This window comes from Crassostrea angulata, chromosome 5 (genome assembly GCF_025612915.1).
Source record: "Crassostrea angulata isolate pt1a10 chromosome 5, ASM2561291v2, whole genome shotgun sequence".
In the NCBI taxonomy this organism is placed as follows: Eukaryota; Metazoa; Mollusca; class Bivalvia; order Ostreida; family Ostreidae; genus Magallana; species Magallana angulata.
The window spans coordinates 60,246,475-60,271,082 of NC_069115.1; the positions used below are offsets into that span (position 1 = coordinate 60,246,475).

Genomic DNA, 24,608 nt, shown 5'->3' on the forward strand with positions numbered 1-24,608 from the left:
TTGTATTTGTGCCCTAAATGAATGAAATTGGTTACCATGACAACCAAGGTAATAGACATTTTTTGATGGTGGGTAATATCATACATTATAAGTATCAATCACCTGAGCAAGTTTCATGAAAATCTGAGATTGTGTGCATCATAACTCTACAGTAATATTTTGGTCTTTACAGAGAATTGATGTTAATTCCTATGTATACTTTAAAAAGTTCCGTTAAATATATTTATTCTTAAGAATCATTAAAACAATTTAAAAATGTGGAAATATATGAAACCCCCTTTTTTGCTGCCGGTAAACACCCGAACTCACTCATTGATGTTCACCGAAGAAAAGCTACTTTAGAATATTATTGACTTTTTCATCCTTTGAAATCTTTCTCATAAAAAAAATTACTTGTTTCATTTTATGACGAATCTTATTAAAAATTATGCATCAGACTTTTTTATAAAAATAAACATTTCAATAGGTACACAAACTTTGTACATTCCCTACAGAACTTGACATATTACTCAAATTCACTTAAAAACTTAGTAATGATGAACAACCACTGCTTAAGGTAGTACGAAACAATTTAATTGAAATATTTTCTCAAATACAAAAGTAATGACCTACTGGTATGTAAAAATTAATTTTAATCCGTTATCTTGAGAAAAACTATAAATCATACCGATCAATTTCTCAATCCTGAAAAAATTTGAGATACAACATATTTTGATAATTTTGAGGCATACATCTGGAAGGTGTTATTATGACTTCTGTGCAATTTAGCCTTATATCATTTAAAAATGCATAACTTCTTGTGTTCATTTCAAAGTAAAGACCTGAAATTTGGACACAACCACAAATAGTGTTTAGGATGTATGTCCTTTCTTATAATTTTAATGATAATTTTAAGGTCATATTATCAGATCAAAGTTCAAATATGATGACGTCATCTAGGATTTTTATCAATTTTCACTTCCGTCAAAAATACTTAAACCTTAATTAATCTAGAACCAATGGTAAAATTTTCTTTATTTTGATATATTTTTATTTAAATTTGAATGAAAAATTTTCTTTTTAGAGACCATTAAATGCTGCAAATCATTGTATTAAAGGAGAATAATTAAATTCACAAGTGCTAGTTTTGCATTATATTGCATCAGAAATTAACTTACGTTACCATTTACAATTTATTTCGGTGTCTTTAAGTAACAATGTCTCCAGTATAAATAGGAGCACACATATTTGTAATATTTTAAAAAAATAACTTAGTGGCATAGAAAATTATAACCATGACTATTTCATTTTACACTCCATCGAAAGGAGATTCAAATGGCCTGTTTGTGGCAATGTGGGCAAGAATTGTGAGGTCGGATTTTTTTTTTCAAATTTAACATATTTAAAAATTTCATTCCCACAAACAAAATATAAACATTTCAGAAAAATTGAATTATCGGAAAATTTAAGCTTATCTGTTTTGTAGTACCTTCAGTTCAAATTTAAACAACAAATCACATTACGACTGTCATCAATAGTGTATTATAAATACAACAGGGTACATTAGATGATCATTTGTTCCTGGCTTTTGATTTTTGATTTTAGTTTCCTGCAGTCAACATATTAACATAAACGACAGAATCTCCAAGAAATCAACGACACTCACGGCGAATTTACTTCCTCACAAGGCTCAATGCATTACCCCTTACATTTCTGGAGCATTACTCTGGATATTTTCCAGGAGTTAGGCTATGTCCATATGATTTACCTCCACTGCTAAATTTAAAATTTACTGTTATTCCTTAAAACATTGACTGACATCGTCTGATCGTCGGTTCAATCACTCCACTGTAAACCTATTGTACATCTACTGTACAGAGCTACTGTATCTCACTGTATTCCACAGTACTCCACTGGACAGCATTATATGTACGGAGTACTGACCAGCAGTGCTTCCCACTCGATTTATTGTAAATTTCTCGACGACTACAAATGACACAAACTCAATATAGTACATGTAAAAGTGATCAAGTCTCTCTCTCTCTCTCTCTCTCTCTCTCTCTCTCTCTCTCTCTCTCTCTCTCTCTCTCTCTCTCTCTCTCTCTCTCTTTCTTTCTCTCTCTCAGGGAGAGATCAGTGGTATTAGGGAGCCCTCTTCTCCACCCCCTTTTCGGTTTGCATCAAACATTTTTTTTTCTATTAAAATTTACCTATTATCATAAATATCCCTCCAGTCATTCATTTTTGGGGAAATAAACCCCCCCCCCCACAAATTAACAGTAAAATTGAAGTTTTTGTTGTACTACGCGCAACCCCCTCCTCCCCCTCCCCCATACATTAGGATTTTTTATTACTGGCAGGCGGATGGCAGACTTCTTTTTTTAAAGATTTTTTTTTTCAAAGGAGTCTGCTCTATCATTCCGCATTAAAAAACGACGCTTTTTGCCTGTCAATAAGGAAAAAAAGGCTTAGTTTATTACAACCCTACTTGCTATTCGAATCCTTTTTATTTCTTGATCAAACTAATTATACTGTTCAATATGTTGCTGATAAATTTTCATGTTTAATTTCATAATACATATAAAAAATGCAGTAGGTGTTATAACCGGTATGTAAAATTTTAACCGACAATAAATATAGTATCAAAAGAAGTCAACCTGTGATCAAGGTATTTGCATGCTGTCTACAAAATTTACCATTTTATCAAACGCATAGTAATCCCTGGATATGTATACACAAAGAACCAGCATGGTTACATTTTGTTGATTCTGTGTCAATAAGCTGGTGTTTTTAGTGGCTGAAGCACAATAAAGGAGAAAACGGGAATCAACAGCCCGGTCGTATTAATCGAGGCTTGCCATAATCTATAAGAAATAATTCTGTAACCTGGTGGGTTAGGGAGGTGTATTTTCTTATGATTAAAAGGCGATCACGGACAGCTTACAAATACAAAACTGCAAAGTTTATGCATTCTTTTTAAAATCAGATTCAAAATATAGAATTCAGGATTTTAATCTTCTCAGGAATTTATCTTTAGGTAACTCCATACTCGTAAAACTCTTTGATAAAAGTTGAAAAACAGAACTGATTTCAATTTCATAGACTTAAACATCAATTATAAGAAAAAATATATATGACATCACACTTTTTGAGATGGCAGATAAGCATGAACTAAAGCATAATTAAGCATCAGAAAATCGTACGGTTTTTTTGTTAAAGGTTAAATATTTGTAGTCAAAAACTTGTTTATCTTTTTTAATATTATTGTCAACTGTGTCAGAAAAGTAAAACTACAAACACATTGTAAAATTATTTGTTGGGATAAGAAAAATTGTGGCATTTAGATATACAATGAGAGAAAAGTCAGAAAAAGAGTTATTTCCCCTTAGCATAAATAAAATGTATAAAAAATTTGAAATTTAGGAATAAATCAAGGTGCGAAAATACTTTGAACTTAACAGTAATTCTAGTTACATCCATGTGATTCTATTCACATAAAATATATAAAACTATCTTGCACAAATTTTAAAGAATTCAAAGTATGACATCACAGAACCTTGGATCTACTTTAAAGAATTGCTCATTATTTTGTGATTGAAAGATGCAAAGTAAAGATTAATAAAACATAAATCGATGTTTAATAACCTGTTGAATTTTATTTTATGTAAATGTTGTATACAACTGAATATGGAGGAAAATATCATACTAAAAATATTTAAAAAGTTTTAATATTTCAAATTTATGGTACAGTGGGTTACAGTAATTTCAGTGCCAAGTACAGTAGCTTACAGTGGGGTACAATAAGGTACAGTGCTGTTTAATAGAAATGTGCAGTAGGGTACAGTTGGGTACTGTTTGAGTCAGTAAAGGTACAGTGAGGTATTATCAAAGTACAATAGATGTCAGACAATGTCAGTTTGATTTCGGGAAAATCTGTGGATTTTGAATTCAGTAGTTATCTTCCTCCCCTGCCACGTAGCACAAAGAATGATTACTCTACCGCACTGATAAAACAGAAGAGGTGTCTCTCATATTATCACATTTTAAACAAATATCATATAAATGCAATTTTTTGTCCATATCGTGCAATGTACATCTGCATTGTCTTTACGCTTTTGTATTTATACAAGGATATGTTTCCATGCAAGTTGGATACTTAAAAAGCATACTGTACATTCTCCCAAGAGGACACTCATTTTTATGCGCATAATCAATGGGATCTGCTAGATCCGTGTAAATAAAATGAATACCAGCTTGTCAGTAATTGGCTCAGTTTTTTTTAATTTTTTTTTTTTTTACATTTTATTTGATATAAATGGATCCGATCTCCTATAATTGCTCTATGTGCTTTTAAAATAATTCTGAACAGCTTTTGCTCCCATAGTGTTCCTGCATTTACTTGGTGCAGGAAATCATGAATTTATATTTGGGAATGGTAATTTCAGTCGTCCTGGTCACTTCACCTCCAAGGGGTCACAGTAAACAGTAATCACCCTCCGTGTTAAGATGAATATCAGGTGCATTATTCAAGGTTGATTTTTTTTGTCAGGCATGTTATGTATTAGGTATTGTCAGTTGACTTTAAGTGGTCTATATGTCCTAAATATTGATTGGCGCCATCTCCCAGTTCCAGGTCTAAATATTAATGGTTGTTTAGAAGGTAGGCCCAGTCCCGGTAATGAACTCGATAACCTTTAAACTTCTTCAGTACTAAGTCACCACCATCACAACCACTACTATACCACCTAACCAGGCTTTCTGTGGCTGAGTGACCGACTTAAAAATACTTCTTTCCATATAAGTTTGTAACTCGGTACTGTTACCTGAGTGGATTTCCATACATGTCTCGAGATACACATACTTTAATCAATTGAATCCAATTGTGAAGTCACTGACCAATCACATTCTTTAAACCCTGTGGAGTCTACGCAAATACATAAACCCAATTGACTTAAACATTATAGCATCGGTTATCGACTTTGCATTTCAATGTGCATCAAATTTAACGAGAATTAACGTAAAGTGTAACTGAAAAAGTCCATCAAAATCTAACAACATAATATTTCGCCTCTCTTGATGCTTGGGGAAAATAAAGAAAAGATCAGCTCGTTCTGGAATTCGTTTTGAGAGCGCCTTTTATGTTTATGACACATGTCCTTCTTCTCCTATTAGCTGATACCATTTTGGTAGATTCTTAGAATAATGTTTGAAATTTGGAAAAAAGGCCAATATTGAAATCAACCAGAGGCCTCGGTTTAGAAGCAATACCCTTTCAGTTCTAATGACATTATCCGGCGTATTATTCACTTTGACATAGATACACTGTACATATTAAGAGCAACATTTGCCCTCGGGACCTTGTAATTCTATTGAACTACCTATCTCTGTACTCTCCAGGTCAGGTGCTCATTTTCTACTGTACGTTCCTATTCCTAAGCTTACATATTTGGCTTGATTTAGCCTTTCTGACAAAATAACCTCGGCACTTCTAAAGTCAAGCAATCTTTTTGTAAAAAAAAATTAAGTATTTGATTTATAAGCGATTTTTAAGAATGCGAGGCTTCAGATACAGTAAGGCGGATTTAGAACAGAAGCCGTAATATTTACATAAAAAAGCCGATGTTATATATAAAAGGAAAAGTTGTTTGAACATTTTGAAGGTGTAAAAAAATCTATGGAATAGACACTTATTCCAATATAATGACATTTGTGAACAATATATATATATATATTTGTATATATTAAATTTAATAGTTATGATTGCTAGGTATAAAATTAACGTCCTGGGATAGAAGGTATGTCCGTGATAAAAGGGTCTACTCAGGAGTCATCACGCAGTTGATAGTGAACGAAGGGTAAGGACATTTCCTGGAGCCAGATTATCATGGCCATTTATTGCAGAAGTGATATACAGTGTTATCGATGCACTGTTACACTTATTTTCACAAACATTAAGTATTCAAAGTACACTGTTATTTTAAATATGGCTATAAAACAAAAACATAATATTGGTAGATTGAAAGTCAGTTGTAGATATGTTTCTGTAAGTTACACGTTATATCAATTTAGCATTGTGCTTGTAACTAAGAAATCTTATTTAAACTTTCAAATTATTTAACTACATATATGATCAATTCTTGTATATTTATATATAATGCATATTTAGATTAAATAAGAACTGGTAATTTTATGAAAATAATTAAACAAACAGTTTAACCATGATGTTACAACATCGACAGCTACGATAACAACAATAACATCAAAAACAACTATAACAATAACACAGACAAAGACAACGACAACAACAACTACAATAACAACGATGACATCAGTAACACCAAAAAGGATATCGATAATAATAACAACTTTACAGCCGCGACAACAACGACGACATTTGATGCCTGACAAATATTTTATACGTTTCTTGAAGCGTTGGGAATATTGACACATGCGTGCTTACATTGTAATGATGCATCCATAATTCTAAACACAACACAGTGTGTTACTCACAATATTGTGTCTTTGGTTAGTGGTGAAAATGAACAAATTCAAAACAGAACATTCCAGATAAAAATGATGTTTTAACAGAAAATACTTTATTTTGTTAGTAGGTACATGTATGTAGATATATATCGGCATTCTGTGTTAATAATGTTTAAAATGATATAAAGTGAAACTTATCTTTATCGGTAAATGCACCAAAATTATAGCGACATTGCATTTTCACACCTTCCTTATCGCATATATTGTAAATATTGGCAGGCATGTTAACAAACAAAAGCAAGAATTTGAATTATTAAAAAATGACTACTGTCATTTTACATGTATGCATTTTTTTTTTACAATTTTATGCTATGCTATGGTATGCAATTTTACTGATATGCTATGAGATTTAAAGACGATGCTATGAGATTTGTATGGTATACTATGAGTAATTGAAATGTAGAGTTTAATTATATGATATGCTATGCTATGGTATGGTATGCTATGAGATTTGAACAAAACGCCTCCGTATACAGAAGAGTTCCAAACTTATATTGTTTTATTCTTGTTCCCCGCAGTCAACACATTAAGATAAACGACCGACTCTTCCACAGATCTACGACACTTATGGCGAATTTACTCCCTCACAAGGCTCAATAAGTCATCCCTTACACTAACGGTGCATTACTCTGGATATTTTCAGGGAGTTAGTCTATTTCCATATGATTTACCTTTTTATCTTCCGCCACGAAGCGTTAAAAGGAATTAATCCACCGTACTGATTAAGAAGGAAAAGTACCTCTCTTATTATCAAGGTTTAAACAAATGTTTATATAGATGCGATTTTTGTCCATATCGTGCAATGTATCTCTAATTATTTCCATTCTTTAGTATTTTTAGAAGGAGATGTTTCTGTGCAAAGCGAATATATCCGACTTGATACTTTAGCGGGTTTTTTTTCTACCAAGAGCTCACTAGTTCATATGTTTATTTGCTTTCAAAATAATCCTGAGTAGCTTTTGTTCTCAAAGTGTTAATGCATAGACTGGATGGAGAAGATCATGAATCAAAGTTTATGAATGGTATTTTTATTCATCGCTGGTATCTACATTAGGCGTCACAGTGACCTTTAATCACACTTCGTAAAAAGGTAAATATCAGGTGCATTATACACGGTTCATGATCTTTTGCAAGGTATCTTAAATAGACTTGTTTTGTTTAAGAATAAATAATACAATCTTTTTATCTTGCTGGATATTTTTTCTTTAGATATTGATAGCGAGTAATTTGTAGCAGCACAAATTAATTGTCTCACTAACAGTGTAAAACTGTACAAACAGTGGTCAATTTTATTATAATTTTCTTTTGAACAAAAAGACCCTAAAACATCAAATAAAATCTTGATGCAGCGTTTCAGTTTAAGTTAACAACCAAAACTCTTCTATTAATCCGCAGTCTTAACAATGGCTGTTTTTATTTTTCCGAAAATATTGAGAAGTAGATATAATTGTCAATTTTAATAAAGGAGCGATATATTTTCTGATTATTTGATTACTGCCTAGTACCTTTAATGAATTGGGCTTTGTAAATAATATTTTTTTCATAGTCATATATAATTTCAAAATTGATCAAATTTAAATGTCATATGCATCTTCAAGAATGATATAATTAACGGAAAAAAGTTACTTACAGTTCTCTCAGCTCTGATAGCCCCGCAAAAGCATCGTTGTCGATCCTTGTTATCTGATTATTCGATAGGTACCTAAATCAACACACAATGTTTTAATGTTAAAATAACTTTATTTGTAAAAACTAAAATTAGAATAAATAGTTGATATCAACAGATAAATCTTAACCTTGATTTCATAACCAAAAATAACAATAAACATTTCAATCAAAATCATAGTATAAATATAAAGTGTATAAACAACACAAATTTTACTATTTATATATAGCTTTAGGCTGAAAAAATAATCATATGACAGTGATGTAATTACATTAATTTATTACATAAATTGTTACAATAATATGATTTTTTACAATGCTTTAATAATGACTTAAAAGTATCAATTATCTTGTTTAAAACCATTTGATGTTGTTACTACAACCTTACGCATACAGTAATATGTATGTTTGGTATTCCAAACGAGTTCAAATTATTCGTACTATTGCTGTATCATTTTAAAATCTATTTTACAGGATTTCTCTGAAATATTTCTAATGACCTTTAACATCAACCTGTCATCATGGATTAGAAGGCAGGTTCTTATTTTTAAAGGCTTCGTACATAATCATTTAAATATAAGGTTTAACAGAAAAATATATCGTTGTTAGTCTCGTTTCTCGGATTTCTGTTCACTGGCAATAATTAACATGGTCTTTGATATCCTCCACTTCGCAGTAAAAAGGGAAATAAAAGTTAGATTTTATACATTATTGAAATTGATTTTGACAGTTAATCATCAGTTAAAATTCAATTCAAGGGTCTAATAAGCCGCTCAGATACATATTAAACAACACACTAAAATTATTTCTGAGGCAAACGTATAAGCTATTGAAGCTTTATTTTGCTATTCACGAGAAATTAATACAGGTATAAACAGGAACTTTGTTATGAAAAAAGGACGTGCTCTATCGTAACATGGCTGAATATACATGTAAATTCTACATTCTGACTGATTTACGGGTTTTAGTTGCACATGTTATATAAATCAAGCGCTAAACACCTTTGCTGCGCTTGTTCTTTGTAGAAACAATTCACTGTATTTCTCTCTCTCTCTCTCTCTCTCTCTCTCTCTCTCTCTCTCTCTCTCTCTCTCTCTCTCTCTCTCTCTCTCTATATATATATATATTATTTTTTTTTTTGAACAATACGAAGTAGCGCTAAAGGACGAAGTGCCTTTTAGGTTTTCACACCAACCGTAAATAAAACCCTGCCCTCACCTGAGATTTACTACCCGTTGAATCTCAAGCTTGAAGTTATCATCATTATTTAGGTATCAAAAACTTATTAATGAAAAAATTACAATAATAGTGTGTCCTGTGAGTCGGCGCTGTGGAGTGCAAAAAAATGATTTATTACTCAAACTATAACACATTAGAGTGAAATAATTTAAAAATGAGTTTCTTGTGTCTGCACAAGAAATATGCTACATTTGATAGCTTACATGTACTCCTTTTCCGACCGCCATGAGGCGCCAAGAAGCAGGGAAAACTTTTTTCTGTTGACATTTACTCCATAAAAGGACTTTTCAATAATATTTTTAACATTTTTCCGTTAAAAACATAATACACACATTTTGTCAAATTTCTTAATAGTTTATTATCGTAAAGCTGCACATTCGGGGTTAAGTGAATGAAGTTATAGAAATCGTGTATTAAAATAAAAGGTTATTTCACTTCGAGAAAAATATTCTGCGATAATAGAAACTTTTTTATTTGTAGTGAAGATAATTCCACAAAAGCGTTGTTTTTGTTTTTTGTTATTTTATTTCAAAAGTGGTACCTAAATTAGCACACTTTTTAAAGTTATCTTGAATATTAAGAAAAATGATGAAAATTTAAACGTATATTTCCTAACGAAAAAAAAATCAGGGAAAATTGAAATTTAAACGATAAAGAAGAAAAGTACTTGTATATAAGTAAATTATCAACATAATATAAACATGATATGGTAGTGCTTAAAATTCATCAATATTTCCATAATTGTTGCAATCTTATGATTTTCTACAGTACTTTTATTCTAAGGAACTAAATATTTATCACCACGCGTACGGTGTATTTTTTTAGTCACTATTTTATGATGCATAAAAAAACAAGGTGTTCCTAACGTATTTATTTTAGAAATCGCCTTACTGAAATAATTGTGTCTTTCATTTATCACAATTTTCACGGTGACTGTTAAATCCTTTCTTACACCTTTATTGCGTTACTATCGATTAGATGACATACTTTTAATGATTAGCTCATATGTTGTCAATTTCCATACGGATATACCAACTGTGAATTTTTAAAATCTTGTCTTCCCTATTTAGTCTAGATAATATGTCAAAGTTATTTTTTTTTTAATTTCACGTTTCTTATTTTAAGATTTTTCGGTATGTAATGGCTTAAAAAAATTATTTTGTAAAAGCTAAATCTATTTAAATCTATGTTTCTTTTGATGCTCTGTCAAAAATTATCATATAATCCATGACCTCTGTGAATAAATGAGCGAACCATATCCCTCCCCCTTCTTCATGCATTAATCTTGATACCGAAAAAAATGTTGTCGAAAGCACCATTTAGCATTTTACCAACACATGGTCCTTAAGTCACTTTATTCCAAACCCTAGACGTTATGATGTAAATTTGAAATAAGAACGACGAATCAGAAAGTTTTAATTCTCCAGTTACCTCTCTCAATTCAAAAAAAAAATATCTTCACAAAGCCACGCCTACTCGAACTGTTATCGGTTACGTTGATTTTTTTTTTGTTTTGGTTTCTTTTTAAGGGGGGGGGGGGGGATAGGGTTTGGAGGGGCTGTTTTGGGTATTGTTTGTTTTTGCCTAGAAAATGAATAGAAAAATATCTCTTTTCAACTGTAAATACTGCAGCATAATCCAGATACACAATATATAAGATAAACAATTTTACTGCGTTCTATTTTTCTACTAAAAAAAATTTAAAATTTAAGAAATTATTACGTTTGTTGCATAGTATACTATAAAGTTGCAAAGCTTTTTCTTTTTTTTTAAATTCATTTACTATAACTATAGGATCACTTCCAGACTTTGATTTTAAGGTTTGTATGAGTGCTATGCAATGTTTTTAAATAGATGAGAAGGCTTGGTTATCGAATTTTCTAATTAGAGATTTGTGCCGTCTTTTCAAATGGTTAAGATTTGTTACAAAAATTACAATTGTAGCTTTTATTTACATAAGAATATCAATATAGGATAAAATGTCTGCATTCGTCACCCACAATGAAATTTATCATGCAGTATCACAAAAAAACAGTCCTATATTAATTTCGTTAAAGACGATGGCTGCGAAACACTTACTTTTGAGAAATGTGCCATTTAATTTTTTTTAGTTCACCTACATCTTAGTAATCTGCCAGATTTTCGAAGGCAGTATTTCCTTTTTTGAAAGGAATAAAACTGCATAATCTGGTATTTTTTACTCAAGTGCTCTTAAGCTGGCATATTGCATTTTCATGTGCACTCGGCAACTTTTAAATTTTAGGGTATATTTTGAAAGAAACTGAACCTTGTTTTGAAAATTACTTTATAGTAAATCTAATTAAAAACTGTGTTTATTTAATGAATGAATTGATTTTACGATTTAATTCAAAATGTATCTACGTTTAAACCTACCGATTACAGCAATCATAACTTTGCTGCTAACAATCACATAAAACAAAGACAACATATGCATTGGAATCCGCACTTTACGTGTTGAGACTTAATGAAGCACTGACAGGACTGTACTTAGCTGAAATTGCATATAATTTCATTTGTCTTTGAGTGTCCTACCTAGTAAGAATCGTCAGCATGGCGTATGGTGTAAACCAATAGTGCACCTGCACCGACAAAAAATAAACTCGTTAAAGGGTTCACATTCCTGAGTTTTCAATCGCCTACATCTTTTTCCCGTTAACAAATGTTTGTTCCTGACCCTCTCAGTTACGTTTTATCATTCTCTACGTATGGGTTGTTAAAAACTACTCAAACAGGATCAGTTATTTTTAGATATGGGTGGTTTAAATGCCTTAAGTAATTTTTTTAAGATGGTGGGGGGGGGGGGTTATAACTGCCTCAACAAGTAGGTTTTTTTATCAGGTTTGTTTAGAACTGCCATTAACAAACGTCATGAGATGTCAGTCCTTTCTCTGATAAAGGCACATGACTCTTGCAATCTGAAGTATGACAGTTAAACGTGGTATAATTATTGTCATTCATAAAGCATGGGTGAAGATATCAAAAGTTGTTTCTGAGCTTGCTGTGGATATTTTCTCATCGTGCTTATGGTTCCTGCAGCTCCTAGCATACCAATAACATTGACACTCTTGAACAAACCTGTTTTCCATGCTCTGCATAGAATTACTACACAGACTACATTATTTTCCGTTATTTCCCGTTTCGGTAAGTACAAAAACAATTATTGCGCCAGGCAGCTTCGTTAATTAGTGCGACCCCTTTTTCCCTGTCATTAGTATTACCTTGACTCCGATTCAGTAAACTTCCTCCTTCCAAACAACACGTGTTGTGGTTGTCTTTTATTTATTGGCGTAGTGGCAACGGTATTCGACCCCCCGTTCAGTGAACATAAGGTACTTTAATCACACCGTAATTATCTATTACCGTGGACACGTGTGTGTATTGGATATTGTGTTGGCTTTACTACAAAACATGGCTAGTACGTCTCGCGCGCCAAAACAATGGTGCCTTACAAAGATTGAGACTGTCAACACGTTTGAAAATTGGAGACAGAACTTGTTATATACACTGTCCCTTGATAAAAACTACGCACCATTCCTCATTACCGGAACATGGTGGGAGAAAAAGACCAAAAATACTCCATTCCGCGGATTCGCCGACGACGACGAATCGATACCCGAAGGCAGCCGCCTCACTCGGATGCAGAAAGTTAACATGCTTGAGCTTATGTTGGGCCTGATTGCAAACTACTGCCCTGTTATTTCTAGGAACACAATTGTTAAAAATTCTACGTCAGTTGATCAAATTTGGCAGACAATTCGACTCCATTATGGTTTTCAAACCACTGGCGCCCACTTCATCGATTTTGACTCCATACGATACGACCCGAGCGAGCGCCCTGAGGACCTCTTCTAGCGTTTAACAGCTTTTGTTGAGGACAATCTATTGCGTAAGGATATTGGTATAACTCACCATGGCGAAACACCTGAGGACGATGAGGAACTGAGCCCGTTAATGGAAAATTTCGTGGTATTAACGTGGTTACGATTGCTCCACCCTGAGCTTCCAAAACTCGTCAAACAGAGATACGGTACAGAACTTCGAGCAAGGACGCTGGCATCTATCAAGCCAGAGATTTCACAGGCACTTGATTCATTGTTGGAGGAGCTCAGGACATCTGAAGATGCTAAGGCCATGAGAACTGCTGTAAATAAGTTTTCTAAGCCTACCAATAAACAACACACTACACCCTATCGTTCTAGATCCTGTACCCTTTGTAAAACAGCCGGTCGGCCTGATAATCATTTTCTCAGCAAGTGTACCTTCCTACCATTACAGGACCGCCAATTCATGGCCAAAGCACGCGCTATCTCAGAAATTCATGATGTTGAGGACCTTGAGGACTCCACTGCAGACAGTATCCAACCAGTCTCTTCCAGTCGTATCCAGGTCAGACAGTCACCGTATGTGGACACTTTTCATGGCCATATTCCTGTTAGACTTACAATTGACAGCGGCGCCACAGGAAACATGATGAGAGCGTCTACTGCAACCAAACTGAATGCCAAGATTACTGGAAGCTCCCAGTTTGCTCACCAGGCAGACGGTTCATCGCCTCTTACAGTTCTAGGTGAAACAAGACTTCACTTCACCCGTGGCGGACATAAACTCTACTTTGAAGGCCTTGTCGTAGAAAACCTGGACACGGAAGTTCTGGCGGGCATACCATTTATGGAGATGAACGACATATATATTCGTCCCTCCAGCCGTGAAGTGTGTATAGGCAACAAGTATGTGTATACGTACGGATCATCTGCCTCCCAAACTCGTAAACATACTGTACGTAGAGCACACATTGCTCGAGCTCCACCTCAGTCAGTTACATTGTGGCCAGGGGATTTTATAGAAGTTGACTTACCTGAAGATATGCTAGGTTCTGACAACACATTCTCTGTAGAACCTCATAGTCTTACTGACAAGTCAGTAATGTGGCCTGAACCGTGTATTGTCTCAGACGTCTCAGGGAAAATCCGAATCCCTAACACTACCGCCAGTCCCTTGGTCCTGCGACGAAATGAACACTTATGCCAAGTTAGGACAACATTTGTGCCTGAACCGACCACTTGTTTAAAACTGACACCCACCAGGTCCGGTAGTTCTAGTGTGTTCCATTCAGATGCTGTGAGAGTTGATCCCGACCCCTTGCTCCCAGTCAGAACAAAGAGAAAATTTGAAGAGTTGCTACACAGATACGACAATGTATTCAATCCCCTCTTCAGTGGTTATAATGGAGCCGTTGGGCCCCTTGAAGCCAAGGTCAATATGGGCCCCGTACAACCTCCCCAAAGGAAAGGCAGAGTCCCACAGTATTCAAAGGATCAACTTTGCGATCTACAGGGAATGTTTAATGAACTAGAAAACATAGGAGTTTTCAGACGTCCGGAAGATTTGGGCATTTCCGTGGAGTATATCAACCCTTCTTTCCTTGTGAAGAAACCCAGTGGTGTTTTTCGTCTAGTTACTGCGTTTGCTGATGTGGGTCTTTATAGCAAGCCTCAGCCCTCTCTTATGCCCGATGTAGACTCCACTCTTAGACAGATTGCACAATGGCAGTACATCATTATTTCGGACCTCACAAAGTCATTCTATCAAATTCCGCTATCACGAGATTCGATGAAATACTGCGGCGTAGTTACTCCATTCCAAGGAGTACGGGTCTACGTCCGAAGCGCCATTGGAATGCCCGGCTCGGAAACGGCTCTCGGGGAACTTACCTGTCGTGTATTAGGTCACCTGGTACAGGAAGGGGTGGTAGCCAAGATTGCAAACGACTTGTATTGCGGCGGTCATACACCTGAAGAGCTCTTAAATAACTGGGAAAGAGTCCTTATCGCATTACACAAATGCAGCCTCAACCTGTCGGCTTCGAAGACTATCATAGCTCCTAAAGACGCAACAATCCTTGGATGGCACTGGCACCTTGGAACGATCCAAGCAAACCCACATCGGATAGCCACTTTAGCTAGCTGCCAACCTCCAAAGACTGTAACGGCACTAAGATCCTTTATTGGCTCATACAAGGTGCTATCCAGAGTCATTAAAAACTCATCTGACCTTATTGCTCCACTTGAGGATATAATCGCAGGCGGAAACGCCAAGGATACCATAGCTTGGAACGACGAGTTACATGCAGCATTCGACAGGGCCCAAAAAGCTCTATCTACACACAAAGCCATTACCCTACCCAGACCTAGTGATCAACTCTGGATAGTGACTGATGGAGCTTTGAGAAAATTGGGACTTGGAGCTACTTTGTATGTAGGGCGCGAGGGGAAACCACTCTTAGCCGGCTTTTTCAGCGCTAAACTCAGACCGAACCAGCGTCAATGGTTACCTTGTGAGATCGGGCACTTGCTATTGCCGCTGCAATTAAACACTTTAGCCCATTCATCATTCAATCTAAACTGTCAACCTGTGTACTCACAGACAGCAAGCCTTGCGTCCAAGCGTACGAGAAACTCTGTAGAGGTGAATTCTCCACAAGTCCTAGAGTGTCTACATTCTTAGCAACAGCTAGCCGCTTCCAAGTATCCATTCGGCATGTTTCAGGTCAGGCTATCCTGCCTTCTGATTTTGCCAGCCGCAATGCCCCAGACTGCAGCACCCCGTCCTGCCAAATCTGCAATTTCATCCACCATTAAGAGGACTTGGTAGTGCGTCATATAACCACACAAGATGTCCTTAGGGGTAAAATAAAGTTGCCGTTTACAAGCAGAGCTGCATGGCTATCCAAACAAAATGAATGCCCCAATATACGACGTACAATAGCACACCTACGGCAAGGTACGCGTCCATCTAAGAAAATCACTAACATACGAGATGTAAAGAGATACTTAAATGTCGCATCACTTGCTCGGGATGGCCTATTGGTTGTCAAGAAACAGTTGCCCTTCACCCCCTATCAGGAATGTATAGTCATCCCAAGACAGATACTGGACGGATTGCTAACTTCACTACACATAAAGCTAGATCACCCTTCTTGTCATCAGCTGAAGAATGTTGTTAGCCGGTATTTCTATGCTCTGGATCTGGAAAAGGCCGTCGAATTAACTACAAACACTTGTCATCAGTGTGCATCTCTGTTGAAAACTCCAAAAGTCTGCGTTGAACAGGGTTCATCCGATCCACCAGAGACAGTAGGTTCTACTTTTGCCGCTGATGTACTAAAACGTGAACGGCAGCTGATTCTCGTTATTCGTGAATGCGTCACATCCTTCCCATTTACAAAGCTCATAGAAAGTGAACGCCACCTGGACCTTAGAGATGCTATCATATAACTCCTTGCTGAGGTGCATCCATTGGATGGTCCATTCGCAGTCATCAGAACGGACCCAGCATCTGGATTTAAAGCACTGGTTAGTGACCAACTCTTAGCTCGTCATCGCTTATCAATCGAGCTCGGCCGAGTCAAAAACCCAAACAAGAATCCAGTTGCTGAGAGAGCGATACAAGAACTTGAGGATGAAGCTCTGCGATCTAATTTGTCTAACTCTGCCTTGACACCTTTGTTTTTGTCCCTCATCACAGCCCGTTTAAACACCCGCATCAGAAGCCGCGGTTTATCATCCAGGGAAATGTGGACTCAAAGAGATCAGTTCTCTAACAACCAACTACCTGTTGCTGACCATGAGCTTATTCTTTCACAGCAAGAGCTCCGACAGAAGAACCATATTTATAGTGAACGAGCAAAATGCCCATCTGGCAGATTTCCTGCGCTCCCTAATTTGTGCGTGGGTGACGTAGTTTATCTCCGATGTGACCTTAACAAGAGTAAGTCACGTGACCGATATCTTGTTGCTGAAGTCGACCCACCCTGGTGTAACATCAGAAAATTTGCCAGCAACCAACTACGCCAGACCTCGTATCGTGTAAAGTATACAGACTGTTATAAAGTCACAAGTGATTATCCAGAGGTGACAACCAAACCAACACACTCCCACACTGATGAGGATGATCAGAATTTAGAAGATCTGTAAAGCGATGACGTTCCCCACTCACCTTCATTACCAGCAGTTTCTTCTGCAATATCTGAAGTGCCTTCTCCTCAACAACATACACCGATAATCGCCCCTAACCCGGCAGTAGACTTAACCGAGACTCCTGATAACTGTGGCACGGAACCAGCAGCATTACCGGTAGACTCCGAGTTCAACACAGAGGAGCCCATTCCAAGTGATTTACCCGACAGAGACACCGTTGTGACCCGGCCATCACGACGCCGCACACTGCCTAAGAAATTTGACGAGTTCGTAATGTTTTAATAACCTACTCTTTCTTGTGAAATATTTTATAACTATTGTTTACTTATTGACACTAAGTTTGTGTTAGAAACATTTTTGTCACAAAGTATGTCTTAATTTGCGTTGTGAAGGGCAGAATAATCCCTTAAACCTAAGGGTAGTATACCCAATGAAGGTTTCACATATGTGTGGATATATATATAAAAAAAAAAAGAAAAAAAAAGAAAAGTGGTAGCGCCAGGCAGCTTCGTTTATTAGTGCGACCCCTTTTTCCCTGTCATTAGTATTACCTTGATTTCCATTCAGTAAACTTCCTCCTTTCAAACAACACGTGTTGTGGTTGTCTTTTATTTATTGGCGTTGAAATAATAAAAATCTGGAAATCTGGAAACTCAATTTAGGGTTTGTTGTTGTTGTTCTACTTGACGGACCTGGTAAATCTTAACCTTCACTTTGGCAGATTTTAGCGCGCGTTCTGGGGTAATCAGCTTTTGCCCCGTCTATCTATTAGTGCAACCGATAGCAAGCCAGTATATTAACTGCTCTAGAAAAAAAGAAGAATGTGTCCAGTTTTTAGGTGAAGAAGTGTTTAACTCCGAATTCTTTTGGAATAAATCCCGAGAATTGCAGAGTTTTCCTCAATATTATACGTTGTTACGCAAATTACAATGTATTCTGGTGGCTGTGGATGATATGTTCTATGTGATCTGCTGTCGATCCAAAATGTAAAGTTTCAGGAACATGTCTCTTATTTCGTGCTGATAGGCAAACAACCTCACATTAGGGAGTAGAAACGATTTCTGTCAAGTAGGGAAACGGTCGACTTGCAATGCTCAATTTTCTCATGATTTTTTTTAAAGAGCATCTATTTCCTCAATTTTACCACTCAGAGTGGCAGAAACAATGTAAGCAAGACAAAATTGAGCTTCCTTAACATGGTTACACGATTAACTATTTATTTCAGTAAAACTCTTTTTTTTTAAATTTGCTGGACGTGTGTAAAAATAAATAACTTTTACAAATCACAGTACCTTATATCGTTTAATTTTGGTTTTGCCCTCCCCAAGTAAATTGAAACTTTTGGTACTATTCATTGTAACACTGGGTGGGTGTAAATACATTTTGTAAAACCTGTGATTATCTGAATATTGTATTTACACCTATCCACCATATTACAGTTTAAAGTATGATGACAGCACGATACAGACACGTGGTATCGATTTTTTTAAAGGAGGGGGGGTTATAAAAAATGAAAATCAATTATATATATATATATATATATATATATATATATATATATATATATATATATATATATATATATATATATATATATATATAAAATAATTGCTAGCACGACTCGCCTGTTCCACTCAGAATTAGGCAAACGGTCGTCTTTTTTTTTTTTTTTTTTTACACAGTATTATATTAATAAGAAAATGAATATCTCAATTTTTTTCAGTTTCAAAATTAAATGATTAATTGTATCTAGACAGATCAACCTAAAATAAATCAGCTAAGTCCGCCTATGTATCGGATGATATGAAAATTTTAAAAGTGAAACTTTCAAATACAAGCCTCGAATGTGCATTATTGTACACTAAAAGCACGTAAAGAAAGTTCCAGGTCAGATCAAAACTCTGAAGTTGGGGTCAATTCTCAACAGGATCAATTTTCCACGTGTCGAAGTCATCAGAGTTTAGAACAACCCCTCTCATACCGTTTAAAAATGACCACGGGTATAAATTTTACGATTTTTGGTCTGAATTTTCAACGTCAAAAACTGACCCTTGGATCAATATTTAACGGTGAAAAATGACTTCCGGGTTTATTTTCTATCCGGGTCAAAATTCTTCGTTATACCGTCCCTAGTATAACTCCCCAATAACCCGGCCTATCCCATCTAACAGGGAATAATTGCTTCCGAAGCCATCTGGTCTCGAAAATGTTGAACTGACGAGGTAATCCTTTTGCACTTTAGACATTTAACTTGGTTCAACACAGAATATAGAGCATGTAGATGTAGCGGTAATTATGCTAGTCAACAAACACCTGTCTGTCCAAAAGGAATATTGCTTCCGACAAGATAGAAACTTGCTATCAGCACAAATAGTTGTAATCGAAGTTTCTCTCAAAACGTATTTTTATTATTTAAATACACTGTTCTTACTAGATATATGTATTTTGATTATTAGACTGTAAACAATTTTTTTTACATAGCTTTGACGTAGGTTTACTTTCTTTTACATTCGATTTAAACATATATAACACTCTTGAGTCTGACTGTTATGCCGAAAGCCGTGTGTTACCCACAAGTCGGAGCTTTACCCACAATTCTAATAGACGTCTCCTATTGACGCGTCACCCCAACGTATGGTGGCTAGTTTTGCCAAATTACAATTGTTTACATTTGTACGGTCTTCAATCTAAAGTAAACTGGTTCGTAATGCCACACACAGACGGTGTCATTAAAAATCTACGTATGAAGCGTATTGCTACATGTATGTATACGACATAAGTAATGACATTGCGCGCAAAGGTCAAGATCAAGTTAATGAAACTAGACTACAGATTTCTTAAATTTGAAATATAAATGATGATTTATTATAATATATTGATTTGGTGGCTATGGCCTTTTTTTCAGATATACGCACTGAAAAGAATTGTTTTAATCTGGAATTTTTTATTCAATGAAATATGAAGTAATCTGGCTACAAATATCAGAGGGCTTTTTTCTGGTGTTGACAAATTAAAATACAAAATACATTTTACCAATCTACAGTCTTTTAAAAAAAACAAACAAACAACGCAAATGAAATGTTGTGTCCCTCTTCTTTACAATGATATTAAATTGAAAAAAGGTGTAGGAATTATTTTTGATGGTTTCGAACGTGTGTATGTTGGAAATGTGCATAAGCCACGACAATTATTCATCAGATGATAATGAGATATTGTATTCCGATAAATAACAAACATCTACAATAATTGATATGATAAAGTACTGGGTTTGATCGAATCACGAAAAGTGTACTGAAATAAATACACTAAACAGTCTGTATGTCTTACGAAATTATCAAATGTATAGGTCATCTAATGACGTCGATGTTGACTACGCCATATCGGTGCTTGCAGCTGTGATCAGAATAAATATGTAGACTTCAGTAATGTATCTGCAAATTTAACCCATTTACAACCAGCATAGACGGGAATCGGTAGAGGAAAAAACTGAACAACGTAGGATTTATCTGTACTTTCCATAGATATTGTTTTATATTATTCAAAATTGTAGAATACATCAGAAACGGAGCGAACTCCCCAAGCTTTGATTTTTTTTTTAATTATTAACAATTGTTCATCCTCTAATTTTATGTGTAAACATCAGATTGGTGACTCAAGTCAGGCAAAGTAAATGTTCTGTGTTTTGTTAATTTTGATCATAAAGAGTGTTGAGACCTACTTTATATTTCTACTAGCCTCTAATATAGAAATAATATTACCTTGCATGTCATTCATGTTCAATGAACATGTAAACAATGGGAATTCAAAACATTGTGCTAGCCCTACTTGGCTTACTTAGAGGATCTGGATTAAATTTACACAAACATTTTTTGTTTATTGTGTAAATCGAAGCGTGTTATTAGCATTCTTATATGACGAAAAAATGTATAAAAAGACAAAAAAGTGGATTGCATTTTCACACATTTTTAAGATTAAACACTTTGATTATGTCTGTTGTAGTATTAAAGTAATTGTATCTTCCATCAATATGCACAATATTAAAAATAAATTCCATTTTCATGTTATCATTAGCACAATAGTTGGCTAATCATGACACATTGTTTAATTAAAGGGTTTTTTTTTATAGCAGTAAATGGTTTATTGGAGAAACTACATCGAATTTTGTATATTGATAAAAAGTACCCTGTAGGTATTTCTTTCACAAACTATACTTGGCTTACTTTTTAATTATATCAACTATGTAACCTCTTATAATATTTTTCATTAAAATCTATTGAAATTAATTTTGAAGTTGAAAAATATTTATCATTTCAGGTATTGGTTTTCTTATCAATTGTACTGCCTTTTTACAAGAAAAAGACAGGAGCAGTTGTGGACAAAAAAACTGATTGATTTCAATAAATTCCTGATCATGATTGAAAATATTGAAAATCAAAATACTCTAGTCTTGTTGAACAAGTTTTTACAACTTGGTCACAGAAATACAATCTCTTTGAATTCTAAATTGATAATGTTATATAAGTATTGATAAATATTTATATTTTTGGCTTTATTTAATTATTACATAATGTATTAATCACAATTACAAAACAACCTAATTATACACATTAAAGGTTTTTGTCCTTTATATTTTAGCAAAGTAACATAAAACATTGAAGCATCACTGTATCGTAAATTACAAACTGAAAGTATACACTTACCCAACCCCATTTTACCTCCTTATAATAGCATACTAAAGCACCACTGTTTAGTAAATTACAAAGTCAAAGTACACACTTACCCCACCCACCCCTTATACTAATACGCTTTAGGTTAAGGCATTAAATAATTTAATTTTTCGAATTTAAACAATTTGATAATAATAACTTGTGGTAACAGAAAGAAACATTCAAACATCAGTTTAGTGAAATTTGCTGCGTTCATCTATTTTCTGAATGAAAATATAAATTGTGAGATTAGACAGTGTTCAGTTTGAACTTTGCGAAAATGACGCTGAATCTGGAAAGGATCAGATAAAATGAAGTAGTGTAAGGGCATACACTTAATTAAATATACTGAAATTTTACATGGTACAACATTACATCCCCACTATATCAGAAATGGTGTGAACTGTATAAAATCCTCATCATTTGATATCAATTAACGTTAAATATTGAAACACCATGCACATTTGTTTGCATACACTGTTGACGTTGAATTTAATCATTCTTCTTACTGAATATTTGAGGTTCCAAACATTTTTTGAAATTTTAAATGTTCATTTTACAAGATAAAAACAGAAAAAAATATGTTTGTTTATGTTAAGTCCTTGCACTGTGTATTTTATTTTTAGTATTAACCCTCGTTCATCTATGTTTGGTGGTATAACGTTACAAGGTATTCCAAAGAGACTTTAAAAATTCATCATCTAATAGCGATGTATCCAATTTGTATTTTGATATGTGATCACTTTGCGTGACAAATAATTTGATAAGAATGTCAAGATTATTCAACGGATAACATTTCATGTGAAATATATGGATGTCTACTTATGGGCGTCCTTAACATAGATGAGCTTGTAGTTCTACATATTTTATTTCTTTTTAAATTAATTTTATATAATAAATTGTGCTTTTTATTAAACATAATTTCGTATGGTTTAAAAATGCAGAATGGCAAAATTTATATTTCACAAAACATTGTACTAATACTTGTATTATACTTGTATGACCATAGATCAATAAGATCTATAACACTTGCTATCTACGTCCAAAATTTGAAGTTTAGTTTCTGTCGCCTTGTCATTTCTTAAACGTAGTCGATGTTTTAGTTCGGATAGACAAAGACGACATTTCGTTTACGGTTCACAGATTGATACATAAGGTTTAAATGTATATTCATTTTTTTTCAAAACTAAAAGTGTGGAAAAAAGAAGCAAATATAAGGCTAATTATTTATTACGCTTTTAATAAATCTGAATTCCTATGTATACTTTAAATAAAGTTTTGCTAAATATATTTATTCTTTAGATTGTTATTCTTGAGTAAAACTCTGTAAGAGTATATTTTGGTATAACTCCAACTTACGTAGATCTGCAAAAGCGTGTCTACCACCTTACCCTCATTGTTGTTATTTTAGGGCAGCTTATCGAAATTTTTTTTTTTATTAATTTCACAATAATTACTGATCAGATTATATTCAATGATAGTTTACGGTAATCATCCCAAACGTATTATATCAATATCAAATATTAAAATCTGTAACACTTGTGAATGTATTTCGAAGTTTATTTGAAAATGTCTGCATTTATAGGTGTCGATGTTTCGTCAAGATATGAAGAGCACGGTAACAGTAGTAACAATACTTACAGAATCTCCAACTGTGGTAGCCCTTTAAAGGTGTTGTTGTCGATCCTTGATATCTGATTACCACTTAAGCTCCTGAATGAAAAGCAAAACGTTTATATCAATGATATTTTAAATATTCAAAATTGGAAAATAAAATAAATATAGTTAAACTAAGTTCTTTAATTCAAACGAATGTTAAGAAATGAAGTCCAATTAAGCATTTATAATATAAATATGATTGTAAGTAAAAACGGAATCAATTTTGATGTGTAATGGTTAATGCTATAATCCAATGACTTTTTATTATACTTTAACGAGGTATGTAATCGTTCACGTGGTATAAACATAATAGAAATTAAATCTCTGCATTTTAATTTTCGCATTCAAGTACACTACATTTTCAGAGGTCTCTTTTTAGGGACCTGTTTGTTTTCTTTTTTCAATTGTTTAGCCGATCATGATTTTTTAAGCATTATCCGACAGTTCCTAGCTATTACCTAAATGACAAGTGATTTATATTAATATTAAAAAAAACACTGGTGCACTTTAGTATTGTTGATAAATGATATTTAACAATGCTCATTATTTTGAATTTGACCGTTTTTAAAAATTATGACCGTGTGAAGTTTAAGTATTTTTAATTTATTTTAGTATAGAAGTATTAGCACTAATCTATTTTTTTTCAAAAACCTTGAACACAGACAGGGACATTTTTTTCTACTGTCGCTGATGTATTTTTCAAGGACAGTAACATTATTATTCTTTAAAGTTGCGCTCTGCATTTTCGAAGAGGCGATAAAGAACTTTTTAAGCACATTAAATGAATATACGTAAACTTGATTTCCATCTATGAAGGTAC

The 24,608-nt window shown here is 34.2% G+C and overlaps 1 protein-coding gene across 1 annotated transcript in view; it reads right to left on the reverse strand.

Moving 5' to 3' along the window:
- Positions 1-24,608, reverse strand: part of LOC128182853 (phospholipase A2 inhibitor-like) — a 309,453-nt gene that overhangs the window by 47,126 nt on the left and 237,719 nt on the right. The window contains exons 8-9 of the mRNA XM_052851613.1: positions 23,771-23,842; positions 8,153-8,224 (exon numbers count right to left, since the gene is read on the reverse strand). Of these exons, the coding sequence (XP_052707573.1) occupies positions 8,153-8,224; positions 23,771-23,842 (144 nt within the window). The remainder of the gene's footprint in view (positions 1-8,152; positions 8,225-23,770; positions 23,843-24,608) is intronic.